This window comes from Diplotaxodon limnothrissa, linkage group LG1 (genome assembly GCF_057381915.1).
Source record: "Diplotaxodon limnothrissa isolate DT_005_m linkage group LG1, D_limnothrissa_male_GT1.1, whole genome shotgun sequence".
NCBI classification, from domain to species: domain Eukaryota; kingdom Metazoa; phylum Chordata; class Actinopteri; order Cichliformes; family Cichlidae; genus Diplotaxodon; species Diplotaxodon limnothrissa.
In genome coordinates, this window is record NC_140596.1 from 31,531,100 (window position 1) to 31,550,356 (window position 19,257).

Here is a 19,257-nt window from a genome sequence, read left to right on the forward strand (position 1 = left end):
GCATCCTCCTGAGGCTGCATTTGTAGACCGATTACGTCACAGCGACGCGCCGAAGGCTGTCCAAATTACTACCATATCCCAGAATTCATAGCGCGGCCCAGCCAAACTCCAGTTTCCAGCAATGGCGGCCGCTACTAAGTTTTAAAATTACTCATACTAATCTTTCTGGGTCACAAAATAAACTTTTAACATATTTTCAGGCGAGAAAGTAGCTGTGTAAACATCAAATATCTGCTCGGTTTATCAAGATATCCCATATTTGCAAAAGTGCTTCGACGTTTTCAGAGGCGTCTGCTACCCACCAGCTCGACAGCTAGCCGGGAGCTCGAGGGTTACTGATGCGGCCGAGAACGGCACAACTCCCGGCACATCATTTTCAGATCACCGCGGAGTTTCGCTGCTCGGGTTAAACGTAATATATAAGTCACTTAGACAACCTAAAAATGTTATTGTTGGGCTTTTTTCAGTGTTTTGTTTGTTCGTGAGTAAATCGGTTTGGCTGAGATTAAAGTTATTAGATTAGATAAAATAAAACTTTATTAATCCCCCGGGTGGGTTCCTCCTTGGTTTTCACATAGCTGACTAAACGTCAAACAGAAAACTTATTAAACAGAAGTATGAGACAGTCGAGAATTTACACCAGTGTCTGGTTATATTTTAGATAGCAAGAAGCAGACGGCCGAGTTTATTAAACTCCACCGAGACAGCGGTGACGCTAATCAGAACTAGACCGTCCAATTTCACGCCTTTAAATTTTAAAGGCGTGTTTGTGTGTGTGTTTATACAATTGCTATTATGTTTGCACTTTATGTGTAATGTTACTGACTGCAGAGATCAGTAAGATGTGTGTATTTTTTATTTATTAGTTTTATTTATTTAATATTATTTTTTAATTGAATGACTGTCTAGTAGTTCACAGATGTCGAAAAACTGAGTGTGGTAAAGCCACTGATTTTTTTTTATGTATATTTCTGCAATCTGCACATTGTACTGACTTTCATTTTAATGTTTACACCAGGGTTCCTTGTCAGCACTTTATGCTCAGATGTTTGTAAGCTAAAAATAAACTATTGTGTATGTTCAAATATACTGTTGTGATTGAAGAAGTTAAATAAAAATGTCAGTCATCAATTCATGCATCACCTCATGTCATCATAACAGAGGTCTGTCTTCCAGGAAAGAACAGTTTAAAATTAATGTAATATAGTATTGGCCATACTATATGATGTATTGCTTGTCTTTGTTTAATAATACAGAAGACAAAGACCTTAAAAAATAATCGCATATCGCATCGCAATCGCAATATTGGGGCAAAAAATCGCAATTAGATTATTTTCCATAATCGTTCAGCCCTAGATTAAGTCAGCTATGATGAGTTGAACAGAAGTTTATTTTTTCATTGCTTTTGTCATGATAACTAAAGAAGTCTGGCTGTTGATTTAGAAGAAAAAATGGCTGATCAAGCTATCAAGTTGTTATTTTTTTTTTTTAAATCAACCTTTTTGTTCTTTCTTTTGCAGTGGTAATGTCTTGAATTGGTGGATCCTCCGACACAGTTAAGAACATGCCAGTGCCGGGCTGCTGCTAATGGGAGCTCCTGATCCACCATGAGTGCTCGTGATGGCGTTGGTGGCATGGGCACCCTGGGTCGTCGGCCGCGCTTCGAGAACTCGGAGTTAACCGTGCGCATCTACCCAGGCGCCCTGGCAGAAGGCACAATCTACTGCCCAATCAGCGCCCGCAAGACCACCACAGCCGCTGAAGCCATTGAACGTGTCATTGAACGGCTCAAGTTGGACCGCTCCAAGTTTTATGTTCTGGCTGAGGTGAAAGAATTTGGAGGTGAAGAATGGATTCTGAACCCCAACGACTGTCCCGTGCAGAGGATGATGCTCTGGCCCCGTATCGCACTAGAGCACCGGCCGCTGTCAGGTGGCGAGGATTACCGCTTCCTGCTAAGGGAGAAGAATCTGGATGGCTCGATTCACTATGGCGGCAGCCTTCAGATGTGGCTGCAGGTCACAGAGGAGCGCAGGCGCCTGATGGAGCGTGGACTGCTGCCACAGCCTGAATCTCAGGGTGACCATGCAGATATGTGCTGCCTGCCAGAGCTCAACGAGCGCACGCTGCTGGACAACCTGCGCTCCCGCTTCCGCCAGGAAAAGATCTACACTTACGTTGGAAGCATCCTCATCGTCATTAACCCCTTCAAATTCCTGCCCATCTATAACCCCAAGTATGTGAAGATGTATGATAATCATACACTGGGAGATTTGGAGCCACATATTTACGCCGTGGCGGATGTGGCTTACCACGCCATGCTGCAGAGACGGAGGAATCAATGCATTGTTATATCTGGGGAGAGCGGCTCTGGGAAGACGCAAAGCACAAACTTCCTCATTCATCATCTGACTGCTCTCAGTCAGAAGGGTTTTGCTAGTGGAGTGGAGCAGATCATCTTGGGGGCGGGGCCAGTATTGGAGGTAAGCAAAACATACAGTCACTGGGTTTCAGTCATGAAATGTATACATAAGAGGAACAGGAATGCTGTCACCCATTTGTTTAAGTTCTGTTTAAAGCCTCGAGTTTAGCATTTTTGTCGGACAACATTTTTGTTTTTTTGAAACCATAAGGGGTGAAACTAATTGAGAAACCTTTTCAGTTGCAAGCTAGCCACACCCAAAAGCATACTGTGCTTTATTGTCTATTTTACTCTGTGAGACTCCTATATGGGAGTCATATCGCACATATTGGTCTGTGCGATATGACCAAAATCTCATATTCCGATATAAGACATCTATCATCCCGATAACGATATAAATCACAAAAATGTAACATTTTCTGTAAATTCTGTGAATCTCGGGCAGCTCGACTTGCGTGAAGTGTTTTCATCTGGGCGCTGTGTACCTGGAGTTCAGACTTTTAATAATAATAATAATAATGGATTGGATTTATATAGCGCTTTTCAAGGCACCCAAAGCGCTTTACAATGCCACTATTCATTCACTCTCACATTCACACACTGGTGGAGGCAAGCTACGGTTGCAGCCACAGCTGCCCTGGGGCAGACTGACAGAAGCGAGGCTGCCATATCGCGCCATCGGCCCCTCTGGCCAACACCAGTAGGCAAGTAGGGTAAAGTGTCTTGCCCAAGGACACAACGACCAGGACAGAGAGCCCGGGGATCGAACCGGCGACCTTCCGGTTACAGATACGCTTCCCAACCCCTGAGCCACGGTCGCCCCATTTTAACCGATGCATGAAGCTATACATTTTTAGACATAAGTTGTAACGGCCGCCGTTTTCTTTGTACTTGTTACACGGCGTGCTCTAGAAAGCCTGTTCCAACGTTTGAGTCTAAGGTTTATTTTTAGCACCTAACGCTTCTCATCCGTAAACAGTCTGCATACTCTTTCACAATTTAGTTTATTTTGAAAAGTCTCAACAGGATCTTGAGCTTTTGTGAAAGGTTAATATGCAAAACAAACAAGCGGACGGCGGAGCCACGCCATTGTTTTACCGTTGTGGTTGCTAACGACAACGTGTAAAAACAGGCGCTTGTCCGTCAGTAGTGTGGTCATATTAAATATAAGAGAAAGACAGAACTTTAACAAATTATTAGGCCACTACAGGGACCATCAAAATGATGAAAAAATATTGCAGTAAACAGTTTATTTTGCGACACCACAAAACAAACGATGGCGTCGTATGAAACTATAGATGTTTTGATATCATTATCCGATATATATCGTTATATCGAACAGCCCTAATGGGAATTTTGTTATAATGAACATCAATTTGATGTCTGTAATACTTAAAACCTGCATTTGCGACCACACTCTCCTAAGGAAAGTGTTTAACTGAGATCATAAATCAGTCGAGCATTGGGACTTTTTCTCATGCACATCTATACAATCACACTTCTTTTTAGAGTCAGCACTCTTTCTAATGGCCATTAGAAGGAGTGCTGGTTTGTAGAAGAAGTACAAAATGGATCATTTGAGACCTAATCCCCCCCCACCCAAGAAGATCAGACGTCATCGTACAATTTTTTGATTATGTCATAAAACTATTTTAAAAAAGCTGCTATAACACTGCAGTTGAAGTGTGTTATTAAATACCTGTTTTGCATACAGATCTCAGCTCTCCTGATCATATCTCTGTTAGCTTTGTAGTTTAAATTGATTCTCCGAGATTCTCTCATCCTTGAACTGACGACTTAAAACGTAACTTTTACTCACCTAAAAACTTGATGGCTCTGGTTAATAGAGCAGCCTGGTTGACTTTGACTTTAGCTGAAACTGGGAGAAGAACGTCTGTAGGTAATATTTAACGGTTACCATGTCCACTTTTAATGAGAGGTCGTATTACTCATTGTCACATTGCCTGATCACCTGCTGTTTACACTCAAAATGTTCAGAGCAGTGTTTCCTGACATATTTTAGTATTTCCTCATCGCAGTATAACCAGCTTGACTGTATGACCTTGTTAAATTGTCTGTCAAATAACTTGAATTAAAATATTATGATAGGGCATAATAGATTATGACCCCTCTTTATACAGTGCTTAACAAATACATTAGGTCATGTATCATAAAAACAAGAAAATGCTTATATTTTTAGAAAATTAGAAGCAAGTCAGAAATTGAAGCATAATATTGATGTTTCTGTTAACAACTGTAGATTGACAAGTTAATCAAAAGATATTTGTGCGCTTTGCTTTTTTTTTTTTTTTTTTTAAGCTTGTTTTGTAAAAAGGTAAATTTGAAAATCATGAAAAACAATAGAAATTAAATTTTAGCATTAAAAATATGAGGCCCGCGGGACCTTTTCAGATTCTTGATGCCGTGTTCAGTGCCGTCTTTGACAAAGTTCAATTTTGGTGACCCTTACGTACAGGTGATGTACCCCGAACGTGACACATGAAACAAATGTAAGTGGAGAATGAATAAAAAAATATAAATTGAGGTTTATAATAATTTATAATCGCACACATCGGGTACATGTATAGATACAATGGATCAGTAAAGCAAGATAATTTTGATTGAAGTGCTTGCGCATGCTGTTAGATGAACCATTACATAAACATAAAAAATAGTTTTGTAATTAGCATCACTCTTAATCTAAGCCTGCTGTGGCATAAACCTTACTTTGGGTGGTGGTCGAATAAATTTGTTAAGCATTGTGCGTATTTTTAAAGTCTCTCCCCACATGGTAATTTGTTTCCATCGCTATCAAAGCGAAGTCAAATTGACAGTAGTAGATTAGAAGCCAACTTCAAAGGTGACGAGCAAAACAACAAGTCATGCAACAAGTAGCTCTACACCACATTCATTACCCTGTGTTTAAGCAAGGAAGCTCTAAGGAATGCCATTCATTTGTGCGACTCTGGGGTTAATGTGTAAGCATGTTGAGTTAATCCACAACACGGCAACGTGAGTGAATAGTTTTAAGTGCAGAGGAGCAGCCTTTAATTGTTTGCACAGTAAGATTGCATATCTGCCTGCTGGTGATTAATGCAGAGACTGTAGGTGCGGCGCTACTGCAAAGAGGCTGAAGGAAGGGCGGAAGGAACATCAAACAAAGTCTCCTCAAAGGGATAATTTATCTCATTTCTTTTAAGCTTGTGTTTTAAGAAAAAACACAAGCACATGATTTTTTTTGTTGTGGAAATAAAATCCATGTTAGAGTTTTAACTTCTGTTGGTGTTAATGTGCTATCAGCTTAATGTAAAGAATTTTGAACGTAAACTTGACGTTTACCTTAACACTGCCTGTTGGTTTGGTGGTTATCAGTCTGTTTGTGCTTCTTCAGGAGCGCCACTGCATCTGCTCCTCATCTCTTTGTGACCGACTGTAAAAGGCCACATCTCTTTGGAAGTTGGGTTGCAATTTAGGTATTTTTAGTTGCACACCTAACCTCTTTTGATTATTCTTTCAATTTCTTGACTGACCTTTCCTTCACACTCCCAAATATGTGATGGATAATTTACAGTTTTGGTAATCTGTTTAGAAAATGTAAACAGAGTCTTCTGGAAGCCTTTTTCTTGACACTCAGCAGCTCTTTGTTGAGCATCTATTTTGAGGTAGTAACCTCAATTAACTCAACAATAAAATTTCATTAAAAAGCTTTTGAAACATTTGCTGCTTTTACCCCAAATAAAGTTATAAAAAGTTTTGGGTTTTTTTTGTTTTCCTCCTGGAAGTTATCCCTCTGCTCCCATAATCTTTGTAGTGACAGAATATTTCCACAGACCTCAGTTCAGGATTTTGTGACTGCCAAATGTCTCCATTATAATGATTCTGGTTTAAGCTGGTATGGAGGGAAATCCAGTTTTTCTTATGTCATGCCAGTGTTAATCAGAATTTAGGTTTAAGAAACACCAAACAAGCAAATTCAAGTGGAAAGTTTTTTTTTAATAGAGTCTAATGATTTGAAAAATAACAATGGAAAAAATAAAATGATCAGCACCTTGTTGTGTTATGTGGGACCACACGTGGTGGTTTGTCAAATACAAATCTAAGATAATGTGGTGGATTACGGCAATTCAGAGTGGTGACGTGTATGATTGCTTGTATGAGCAGTATAGAGCGCTTTGCTAACACAGATCACAGGTTTACAAACCATCAAGTAAGAAAAGTGTTTGCCGGTGAGTGACTTTAATTTCCTTGCAATGTGTTTTTTAGTGGTGGTAACTGTTGCTTTCATTTACTCTGACAAAAGTAAAAACGTAGTCATTTCCCCTCACACTTGGGCCAGGTCATTTAGCAATGACTCATTTAAAAGACCAGGACAGTGCTCAGGCGCCACGCTAAAGTAAATGAATACTATACAAGGCAGAGCACACCGACATTTTCTACTGACTGTCAGTTGAAGGACAAAACCACCCCGAGCTAGACAGTTTTGTTTTTTTTTTCATTTTCTTTTTTAAACTCGTGATACAGGATATCACTTACAAAGGGGGTTGGTCTGGAAACCAGCCAGCAGCTGCAGTTATGTGTTAAGATCATGACAAGCTCTGTCCCTCAACTGTTTCAATTAATATAACTGAGAAGGAGATGAAAACGCACTCTGTGAGGACATGTTATTCCAGTTAGATAAACACAGCTTGTGTTTTGGTTCATTGTAAATAACCTTTAAAATGAAGGCAGTTAAGAGCTATGACAGCCTTCAAATTTCGGTTAGACGTTGAAGGGGGAATAAATGTATTTCACTCACACTGCCCTCGACAGCTTTGGACTTCATTTGACCCGAGAGATTGAAGATCTCAAGACAAGCATGCATGAAATGGGACAAATGCTTCACCTAGTGTTGATTTTGTGCTTATCTGCTGTCTGTCATTCCTGACGTTTTTTTACCTTCTTGCGCCATGACTGAGTTGACAGTAAGCCTTAAATTCCTGTTTAATTGCGTATAGAAATTCGCTGTTTGAAATAGTTTGGTGTGTCTTCCTCTTTGTCTCCATGGTGGCACTGTGTATGGTATGGAAGTTTTGACCACCTGTTTTACAAATTCAGTGTTACATGATTTGCTCTGGGTGAAGGTGAAATATTATATTAAAGCTAGAGCTGGGCGATATGAGATTTTTTCATATCACGATATGTTTTTTTTCATTTCAGGCGATAACGATATCTATCACGATATAAGCCAAATAACTATATTTGTAAGATTTAAATGTGCCGTTGCTCACAAGTAAAATGTGAAATAATCAGCAGCTTGTTTTTAAATATTTATTTCCCATAATAAGTTCAACAGGGTAGATGTACTTAAGGAACATGAGACTTTTTCAGATAAATAAAGGCAAATATTGCAAACTACACAAAAGGCAGCCGCTAAAGCGTTTAAGTTTCAAAATAGAACAAACGAAACAGACTAAATTGTCAATTCCACTTAGAAACAAAATATTAATTCTAAAAATAAATCTTAGTTTGTTTTACAGAAGAACAGACAAAACTGACTAACTTTTGTCAATATCAAATAAACTGAGAACTAAAAGGAAATTCTCAATCTCTCCTTGTTGTATAGCTTAGCTTTTCAAACAGTTTTAATAGTTACTTTAGTCTGACAAAAGCCGAATGACGAATTAGCGCTTCCAGTCAGAGACTGAGGCTACGTCCACACGTACACGGGTATTTTTGAAAACGGAGATTTTCCGTTTTCGTTTTAAAAAAAATAATCCCGTCCACACATAAAGGCAGAAATGAAGGAAAACGCTGCTATGAACATGCCAAAGCAGCAGGTGGCGCTAGATTCCTAACCGTGCAGAAATGTTGGCCAATCAGAAGTCTAGAAGCCTCGGTGGGAAAAAGTAAACAAAGCTGCGGCATAGAAGCAGAACCGAGTCGTATGTGTGGAGGGACAGTAACTGTGTGTATATGTAAGCATTTAAACACTGCAGGGAGTAGAATTAACAGTATTGTAGAAATTCATTTCACCGAAACAATAACGCGGCGCACAGTGTGACGCATGCACCAGTTTATTGTATTTCCAGACTTCCGGCACAATTTACAGTGCACGCTACTCTGTTTTTTGTCAGACTTGAAATAGCCGAAATACCTTCACACTACGGAACTTCTATGGCTCTTCCGTTCGACAATCTCTCCGGCATTGGAACCGTCATCGGTTTTCTCTTCGGTCACGCTCGGTTGATTTTTCTAGTCGGCACACTCATTTCCTCCATTATGCGCTGGCTGCTTCCCAAACAAACACACGTGCGGCTTGGCACTTGTGCTGTACGTAGCAAGTCACGCGACGTGACGCTGCGGCTGTGATTGGTTCAGCTCTGCGCTACTGAATTTGGATCGGCCGACCTTTTTTTTTTTTTTTAAGAGGACAAGAGCGGCGAGGTCTATCGCGATAGCTTAATTTCTCTATCGAGTAAAAGTTATATCGCGATACATATCGTTATCGTTCTATCGCCCAGCTCTAATTAAAGCCTATTAGCTCTTGTCTGCTTGTTCTACATTTGTTCAGGGGTACTCATCAGTAATGATGGGTTAGTGCACAAAACTGAGGTCAGCAAGTGCTACATAATAGTTTTACCTTTCCTCTCAGCTTTTGTGTCCAATGCATCCTGGGTAGATGAATGCTGAGGATCAATCTTCCTTTCTTTCTTTTCTTTTTCAAAAATGTATCTGTACTTTGGCTGTACTGTTGGTTACTGGTGGTCAAATGTCATCTGTAGTTTAACTCCCAAACAAGCTTTTAATCCAAATGTAAACCTATCAGGGCTTTAGGGGAATGATGTCTGAAGTAGGTATAAAAATGTCAGATAGGCTTAACACCTCCAGTTAAACAGCATTATTGCTTTTTAACTGTTTCAGCATATTACTGTTTATATCTTTTTCCTTATGGTTTCCACATGTTCCATCTCTGTCACGTCCTCTTTAGAATTGACTTCTTAAAAAATCTGAAGGATACCTGTACAATGTTTATACAGTAAAGCAAGTCGGATCTATGATTGGTCTTTTCATGATATTGATACAAGACAGTTCTGTTTCAGAGACTAAATGCCTGAAAGAACCAAGGAGTCATGGTTATTTGACTTGCACTTGTCAAAAGTGAGTTTAATATGAGCTCAGCTGTCTGCTGAGGGTCAAGAGGGAGATTGCTGGGGTTACCTCAAACCGACCTCTCTGACTGAACATTATCAGCGCTCTGAGACCAAGGAGATGTCACAGGGCATCACTGAAGGAACACAGCTAATGGTGTGTATGCAAGTAAAGTGCTTCAGGGACGCTTTAAGGCGCCTGAGCTCCAGGGCACTGCTGCTGGTTTTGCCAGACCTCTGTGGACAAGCGAGTGCAGGAGCTCCTGTTGTGCTCCTCTGTGTTCCCAGCCAAAAGAAACAACCCCACTGTGAGTCATCCCAGGTCAACAGTTTTACCGCTCAGCATCTCTTTTACTGCTACCTCAGTACACTTCTGCACTCGCATATTTAATGCAATCTTCCCAGAGCCCCCACTAATACAGAGTAGATTAGTATGTATTACAGCTTCTCCTAAACTGGGCGGGGTTGAGTGAGATTTACTGTGCCCTGAAAATGTTTTCTTCAGACTGTGAAGTTGGAAAAAAAGAAGAGAAATGGGAATGATTGAGCACCATTCATGTGCACTATCCTGCTGTTAAGTATAAAGTTACAGTGCTGTGTGTTTTATTCAGGTTAAACGACGGTCAACAGTGTAATACTGGCCAGTTTGGTTGCTTATACAGTGGGATTGGCCCATGGGCTGTATTCCTGATCGAGTAACATGTAAGGTGTTTTTCAACTGATACTCACTGGACTTTAGTTAAAGTTGTCAAAAAGTAAGCTCATGTCTTTTTGTTTTTTCCAATGGTGTGGGATTCATCACACATCATATTTGCAATCATCTCAAATCAGTAAACCTTTTCTGTATCATGTGGCTATTCTCAGTGGCTCAATTACCTTTGATTGCATGTATAAAATAATAAAGGTGGACAGATTACCTGCACTACTTAGTAAGATACGTTTCTTATCTCGTCCAGCGAATCACATCCTTCCTCCGCCCTCTGTAATCTTTCTAATTGTCATCTCATAACACCAACTTACCAGGAAATATCTCATATCCATGTTACTTTACAATTCACATTTTGTCATCTGAGAAGCTAGTGGAACAAATGTTTAGTGGGCTTTTAACCTCCTAAGACCCAAACTCTTCCACTGCATGCATTTTTTATTTCTCTTTGATATTTGGGCATACTGGGGCCCGATGAATGTAAAAACAAAGAATTACCAGATTTATTTTTTTTACCTTTTTGTTTTTAAGAAAAATGAGAGCCACATATATTCATTTAAAATTTTGATAGAACAGTAGCAGTATAATATCCTTGTAAGTGGATATCAGGCCCTTGTAGAGCAAAATTGAGTATTTTGGTCTAAATAACCCAAAATGTGATGTCCACATATGCAGATGCCAGGTCCTAGGAGGTTAAAATTTAAGTGTGATATTGTAGAAAAGGTTGTGTTTTTCAAATCTATAAATTTTTGTCCACTTCTTTTTGTCAGTAATCTGTATGGTAGGTTTTAAGGAATTTTGAATATCTGAAATTTCTACATTTAAAGGTTTTGTTAGAGTAGATGTGTTAATTAATTGAGACCTCAATATTGATTAAAATAAATAATAAATCAGCCCAAATATAAGCACCGATGAAAGTAAAAAAACTTCTGAAAATGTATATATGTATATATGAAATGTAACACATCTCATATATACATATGATTATTTTTATGTGAACACATTTATACACAGAAAAACTTATCAAGACATTTTCGTGTTCCCATGTTTACATATAAACAGTTTCTCTTCAGTGAGTCTCTTCAATCAGTGAGACAAGAGTAAAATCTGACTCATTTAGGTAGGACCAAACCGTTGCCTAAAATGACAACATGTTATACCAAGTAACTAAAGGCAATATTTAATAATTTATTTGTTTTAAAATTAAAAGGAAATTAAGGTCTTTCAATTTTTGTCCTTTTAATAGTCAGTCATTACTTTCAGGATTCATTGCGTTGCATTTTGTGATGATATAGAGAATATCCGTGTGTTTGTTTCTTTGGCCGTCAACTCCACACAGCTACTTCTGCCCCTAAAGGTTCTTATCTATGACAGATATTATGACTCCATCGTGTTGCCTGGAAACCACCTAGCAACGGGCTAACCCTCCCCCCCTTCTTTTTTTTTTATTTTTATTTTTTTGCTATATATAGTATATGAGTTTTTCTGTGGCGTGAAAATGACAAACGATGGGGATGTACTTTGTTTTTCTAAAACGCCAGTAAACATTCCTGCAGCCGAACACAAAAAATTATACTTTTAAGGAAATTCCCTCAACTTTATAAGGTTTAGGTTAACTGAAAGCAGTGAGTTGCACTATTTTCTGTCATTTTTTTTGGGATCTGTGTTTAAAAGTTATTTCTTCAGCTAGTTTTGTGAAACGAAATTTAACATGAAAACCAGTAATCAGAAACCACAGACTTTATTACAGCAGAATTTTTGCTCAGCCGGACAATGAATGCCAACAGCTCCAGCTGTTACATTTCACTTTGTGTTTATCTCACCATCCTGGTGCCAAGCTCCTATTTTTCCCTGAAACTGTATACACCAGGACTGCTACTAGTGGCTGGGATAAGAGGAGTACATACCGTTCCTGCTTTGTCAACTTGTGTGCACAAAAAAGATACTGCTTCTGACTCTGGCTGTAGCAGTGAGAGGCCTGCGGTTACAAAGAGGTTTGGTAGAAGCACATCAGTTACAAAGGGCTCACAGTGATTTGTTTGACTTCTTAGTGTTATTTGTGCTGGACCGAAACAAAAGTTGAGATTGAACTTTTTACCCATCATCCATTTAGATTTGCTGATTGTTATAGAGGTGCAGATGTAAATATATCTGTACTAGATTATGGATGGTAAACTACATTTTTATTTTTTATATTTTTAGGGCATTTGTAGTGTTGCGCACTATCGTGTCTTCTCTCTCATTACACTTTTTGACCCATCTAGTCGCTCATCAGCAGCAGACGTCTGCAGCAGCCCAACAAAGTGCCTGTTTGTGTCCCACACAGCCTCTTTATTTATGCTGCGGTTTGCCAGAGTTTGCAGGTGCTTCGTCGGCCACGTACACACTCACACACCACAGTCAGCACTTGCTATGAGACTTTCCAGCTGTTCTGCTGTCCCGACTACACCTGCATCAGTGTGCCACACATGTATATATCGATGGACAGAAAAAGCTTTATTCTGTTTGACGTAATAGTCACACTGCCAGACACAGTCATTCTGTATTTTGAGGTCTTTAATGGTTGTGTGGACAATCGAAGACTCTAGGAAATGGTGATGACGCACATTGTCAGGTGTGAGAATATGGTAAAATTGATTTAAAGTGCCTGTTTTATTTCTTCTGGTTCTAAAAAAACAAAACAAAAAACAAAACAAAAACTCCTAGGATACATGATCTGTGTGCTTCCTTTTGTTGCTGACTTTGTTGGCCTGTAGCCACCTAGATGTTGTTTATTCAGGTCATACCATAATAGTGAATCTTAGCATACCTTCCTAATTACAAAAGCAGATTCTGGGGCACCACCTGTTTCAGTGAGTATCAGGGAAATCTCTTACATAAAGATTGAGAAGCAGCGCTCCACTCCTCACTTCAGTTACATAAATCCTCGCAGGTGACCTCTGCTGCAGGATTCTCGTGATTTCTGTGGCTTGTGGTCATCGCGCTTCCCACGTGTCCAGATGTGCTGTAATGAAACTCAGCACTGCACACATCTGGAACGCAGCAGAAAACTTGAGGGATGTCACTCCGGAGTCATGTATTGAGCATGCTGGCGAGACACGTCCTGCACTGCATATTTTCTGGTATTTTGGCTTAGTGTGTGCCAAATTGAGGAAAGTCCAATTAATTTTTTTTTGTCTAAATGGCAAGAAGTCAGTGTGAATTAAAGTTTAAGAAAAGAAAAGATTTGACTTTTGGGTGCATGATAAATTATCATTGCATCATTGCAGGAAATGCACAGGGAAATCATCATCTTCCTTATTCCTGGTCCCCATCTTCCTGTCTTGGCCCAGAACTACAGTAGCGGTCTGTGTATCTCCTCTGGCCCGTCCCAGTGAGAAGATAAATGTCACTGTCAGGCTAAGAATAAATTGTTGTACTCTGGGAAAGTGGCCTGTGGTAATGTGAATGACTCATTAACTCTCCCAAACAAAGATTCTGAAGAAGTGTTGCGGTGCCTTTAGTAAGTGTGGAGATTTGGTTCCCCTCATGACTCCTGCTCACTGACCCGAGGCTTAAATCATTAAGGGATGTAGACTGAGAAATACAGCTTCCTGGTACACTGATACACTGACTTTTCCCTTTGATGTGGATGCACACTTGTTACTCCTTATTTTCTGTCATGCAAGCAAGGATTTCACTTGGTGTTTGTCTCTTGTTGTAACCCCCCCCCCCTTTCATTTGTAGTGTCTTGGTAACATAGGTCCATAAATGTACAAACATACAAAAAGACCCTGGCTAATTTCTAAATTCGCACTAAATTTTTAAGTCAGAAGTGCAAATATGGATTCATTTCTAAGTTATAAGTGTATATGTTACAAGCAAATGGTAACATGGGACCCGCCCTGGCTGAATTAAAAGATATGACTTTGTGTGCTGTGAGTCAGATGCTATTAACATAGTCATAATGACAAAGTAACTTCATAATATAAGCCTGGAGACTTGGAAGTGGATGGACATTGTAGGACTGGCACGGGATTGGATTGAGTCCTGATGTTTGTGTCTCTGAGATCTAACTAATTGGATTGACCTCTTTTCTTCATTGACCATGTGCCCTAGCTTTACTGTAGTGATTCTGCTAAGTCACTCCCCTCACCTGCAATCTTAGCCTAGCGCTGGATAGCTAATGCTTGACATGTGACCTACATATGAGCGTGTTGTGGATAAGACCACCTGTTTCGACTTTGCTCCAACGTGGCGAGCTGTGTAGACAGAGCTTTACCTATATGGCTGTGGCTAATGACAGACCTGGAGAGTACAACTTTGTCTTTCTTGCAAACATGCACAGCAATAGAAATCTGTCAAGCTGTAGTTGAAGATTAACTGGCCCTTGAATACCTCACTTGAGACAGCCTGTATTGTTTTTTTTCCCAAGAATAATCTACAAAACAGGTAGCAGTATGCATATAGATTTGCAGTGCAAGTGTAGTGCTTCAAATGGGTTTATTAGGCAAATACTGACAATTCAAGTCTAATGTAAGGAAATAAAAAATGTATTTGAATCTGTGTGAGGAGGATGGTACTTGTACTAGCACTTTTCTACTCTGACCACCAGTTTAGTCCATTTGAAGACCCTTGGAAGTTAATTCTGTTCATCTGGATGTTGTGTTTTTAGTGGAAGGAACATTTTATCACTCATACAAGTGACTTCTTCAGTTTTTGAAAAACATTTTAGTCTGTACTTTGTAGGCTCTTTACCAATCAAACATATGCACTCTCCAGTGGATGCTTTGGGGTTGATTTGGAGTTCATTCTCTTGGCCAAGGACACTTTGTGTGAACCAGAAGAGTCTAGGATCAAACAACCATCTCAGATTATTTATGGATGAGAAGTAAAAAAGAGCCGCCAGGTGCTAAAAAATAGACCTTAGACTCAAACGTTAGAACAGGCTTTTTCCCGCAGCACGCCGTGTAATAAATAGTCACAAAGAAAATGGCGGCTGTTACAACTTATGTCTAAAAATGTATAGTTTCATGCATCGGTTAAAACACTCGACTCCAGCTACATGACGCGCAGCTGGAAACACTTCACGCAAGTCGAGCTGCCCGAGATTCACAGAATTTACAGAAACTGTTACATTTTTGTGATTTATATCGTTATCGGACGATAGATGTCTTATATCGGGATATGAGATTTTGGTCATATCGCACAGCCCTAGGTTAGCTGATCACATTGCCATGTGCCCATGGTGTTCACATCTAATTTCTATTAAAGATATACATTTACAGAAAAAGATTGCAAATCTAGCATATTAATTTGCAGTGGACCTCATTTTCATTTTTTGTTGGAAGTTCCTCACAAGACTTTTTCACTGGTGTCGTCATCTTTGGCTTTCTCTGTTTCTCCTCTTTGTACTGTGCAATCTAATCTCACCCCATCTCACAGACTTTATTTGTCTGACAGCTGGTAGTTAGCACAGAGAGCATAAAAGATGGATGTAGCTAATGTGACGCCACCTATTCGTTTGTGAAGCCCCGTTTTGAAGCCTGGAGATGAGGATGTTTTTGAAACTGGATGTGACATTCATGAGCTTGCTGTGAAATTGGCTCATTGGCTAATGACTTGTCAGTCACAAGTTTGGAGAGTAATCCTCCTATCTGACTCTTAGAATGACTGAAATGTATAAATCTCAAAATAAGTGACTGAGTCCATGAACTCAATAGAAAGGTGTTTTCTGAGGTCCAGAAATTTCCCCAAAAGACCAGATATTTTTTCTAACTTCAGGTATAACCCTCAGTAGCCTTAAGAAGGATGCAGGTTTGAGGTACTTTTACGTTGGCTTCACTGTTCAGACTCATAAGGGGCGTCTTGTGCCGTCTATGATATTGAGCAATACAGTCTTCTGTTGTTGTTGTTGTTGTTTGATGGTAGATAGAAACTGTTGTTTTGCCCACTTTTAGCTGTGGGCCAGACTAATGAAACTCCCCTGTCTGTCAGTGTAAAGAAGTTGAACTGTAATTCAGTCCCTATTATATCTTGAAATTTGAAAAAGAAGTGCAGTTTCAATAGTATGGTGTTTTTTTTTCTTGTTTGTTTTTTTTAAATTATCATTATTATATTAAATTAATCTTTGTGCTTACATTGTGAAAAATAAATGTGTTGCTCATTGACTGTCCTGTAATTTTAAACCAATGTTTTTGTTATTTTCCCCCCAAAAATTAGTTGGTTTTTTTTTTTTTTTGTTTTTTTGTTTTTTAGAACTGTGGTCCCATGTTTTTTAAAAATATCATTATTTACTTATGAAAAGGTGTAAATTTCTGTGCCGATTCTGGTCCCTGGGCCTTATGTTTGACACATCTGCTTCTTATTTTCTGGGTCTAGGATTCAAACACCAGTGAGTTAAACACAGCTGTAATGAAGTTGTTACAATTTTCTTCCAAAATCTGTCACCTTGCCTGGCGAATGTTGCCGTTTATCCCTTCTTGTATTCCTAAATTATCCAATTGATGATCTCCATTACCAAGTACACAAGCAACTAAAACTTAAACACTGCTGACAGTATCGAGTACACAGCTCAGATTTATTGACAGAAAGTTTGTAAATGTAGTGATACTTGATATTAAGCCAAGCTCAATGAACAATCACGGGCCATACTCTCAAAGTTGAGGCAGATGAATTGCTGTTTGAAAATGACTGTCAGACAGATGACTGAATAAACTGAACTGCCATAAATTTGTTTAAATCTGCAGTACGATCATATGACGAGTAAAGCATAAGGAATGCGACAGGACCTGATTCTTTCATCGAGTCTCCTCATATTTTTTAACGTAAACCTTTCCGTTGTGTGAAACCTAAGCTCCATATCGTTGACTACAGGATTGCACATGCAAAGTGTTGTGCAATTTGCCTGCAGCAAACAGTTCCTAAGAAGAAACCCAATGTGATGACATGTAATCAATGCTTCTCATTTTTCGCTCTTGCTGAAACCGTCCACTCTCATCCTGCGTGCAGCGTGCTGACTGCGAAAGCTGAAGCCCGGACCAGTAGTGATTGATGTGTAGTAACAATTAGCAGCAGGTTTGCACTGTTAGTGTAAAGAGACTGCTGAGCTTATAAATACTTGAGGAGAGGTTTATATTTCTGTGGCCGAGTAATCCTCTTAGTTCTGCAGTGTAATGCATACTGCCATTCATGGAGTCCATCTGATGGAGTTCATCTGAGGAGCCGTGAATTCAGTCTTCTAGGTCTTCAGTGTGCAGATGATTGAATTTATTTTTTCTGATTGACACAAGGCTTATGTTACAGCCTGTGCCTGAATTAGAGAGAATACCTGATGGTGCATTTTGGGGGATTTAGATTTCAACTAAAAATCTATAGCTGAGAATGCTTTTAGGGGTACACAGACTTCAGAGTTTCTTCTGAATATAGTAGTGAAGTACTCTAAAACAGCGGCCCCCAACTTCTTTTGCCCCACGGACCGGTTTATGTTCGACAATATTTTCACGGTGTCGCTGATAAATACAACAAAATAAAACCAGTACCGGCAACAAAAAATATTTATTTATAACACACGAGAAAAGACACACGGAAGCTGAGTTAATGATAAAAATGATGAAAAATAATGATAAAAACCGATTAAAAAAAAAACTATAAATTACCCACCTGAGCCTCAACTCTCGTGACCCGGTACCAAACGACTTACGGACCGGTACCAGTCTGTGGCCTGGGGGTTGGGGACCGCTGCTCTAAAATAAAAAAAAAATGTATATTTCAAAACTGTGTGCATCTGTGTTTCTACTCCATAACTGATTCAAGTTAAACACAGGGCAACTCTGACGTGCACATCCGCTGGAGCTTGCTGGAAGTGAGAGTAAAGCAGGAAACACTTGCTTGAGTTTGTCGGTGCACAGGGTCAGCCTAATGATGACCTTCTCACTTGCACCGAAGTCTGTTCAGACATCATATTGAGAGTTCACAGTTGAGAGATCAGACCCTCCTGTCTATGAAAGGCCTGTCAGTCAGTTGCCTATTTACTTGTGTCTCTGAAAATGGCTGTAAGACCTAAAGAGTTAATCCACTGTGGTGGTGTGCAGAAGAAAAATAGATCCATAGTTCAGTAAATATTTGGACACAGTCTCATTCACCATCAGAGTTATGTCCCAGTAATATCTGTTCATCATCGTGGGGATATTAAAGACTGCTGCAGCCAGTCGCACAGTTCTCATTAGATGCCACATTTGTCATGTGGAGTGATGGCAGCAATGACTCTGACGTGCAGTATGGTTTTCCATATGCACCATTATTCATTCTGCTGTCAGTGTCACATGCAGTTGAATCAGTTGGCTTATAAATGTCTTTAAAGATTGCAATTTTCTGTGCTGAGAGAATTTTAGGAGGCATTTTAGGATGCTTGGGTTTGTACTGAGAGGTTTTTAGCTGTTGCAGTTTCCTGACTGTGAGCTGACATGTGACTCCATGTTTTCCAGGACAGCGTGCCCCCGCCTCTCACTCCCCCTCGCGATTACATTCCACTTCACTGTATGGCGGCCAGATTTGGGAAGCTTCTTTCTGCGCCTTATGCATTTCCTCTTTTTCTGCTGATGTCTGGGCTGTGAGCATCTACAGTGTTTTGAGGGGAGTGTTCGGGAAGTTTTTTTTTTTCTTTTTTTCTTTGTCTTGGTGTACTTTCAGCTCAGAGAGCAGTTTTGCTCATAGGAAATTATTAAAAATAAATTGTGGGTTACTGAAGTTTATTAACATCCCTGTTTGCTGCTGCAGTTCTGCAGTTGTTCTTCATGAAGGCAACAAAAAAACTTTAGATTGTCACAATGCACCATAGTGTGACGTGTAACATTTAAAGTAGAATGCTTTACTGAGGATTTTTGGTATGGTTTGTCTTCATTTTTATGGGCTCTCTTTCTCACTCATTGTGTTCCACCAATGGGCTCTGAATGTTGATGTACCTGCCTGTACGCAAATACTCAAATGCACACAGTAACAGTGTAAAGAGCTGGATTAAGGCT

General features: G+C 39.6%; 1 protein-coding gene across 1 annotated transcript in view; it reads left to right on the forward strand.

Annotated features, from left to right (window-relative positions):
* The window catches only part of myo9aa (myosin IXAa), a 100,671-nt gene that overhangs the window by 19,322 nt on the left and 62,092 nt on the right, over positions 1-19,257 (forward strand). Inside the window, exon 2 of the mRNA XM_085349861.1 lies at positions 1,521-2,483. Coding sequence (XP_085205987.1) covers positions 1,608-2,483 — 876 coding nt within the window. The 5' untranslated portion in view covers positions 1,521-1,607. The remainder of the gene's footprint in view (positions 1-1,520; positions 2,484-19,257) is intronic.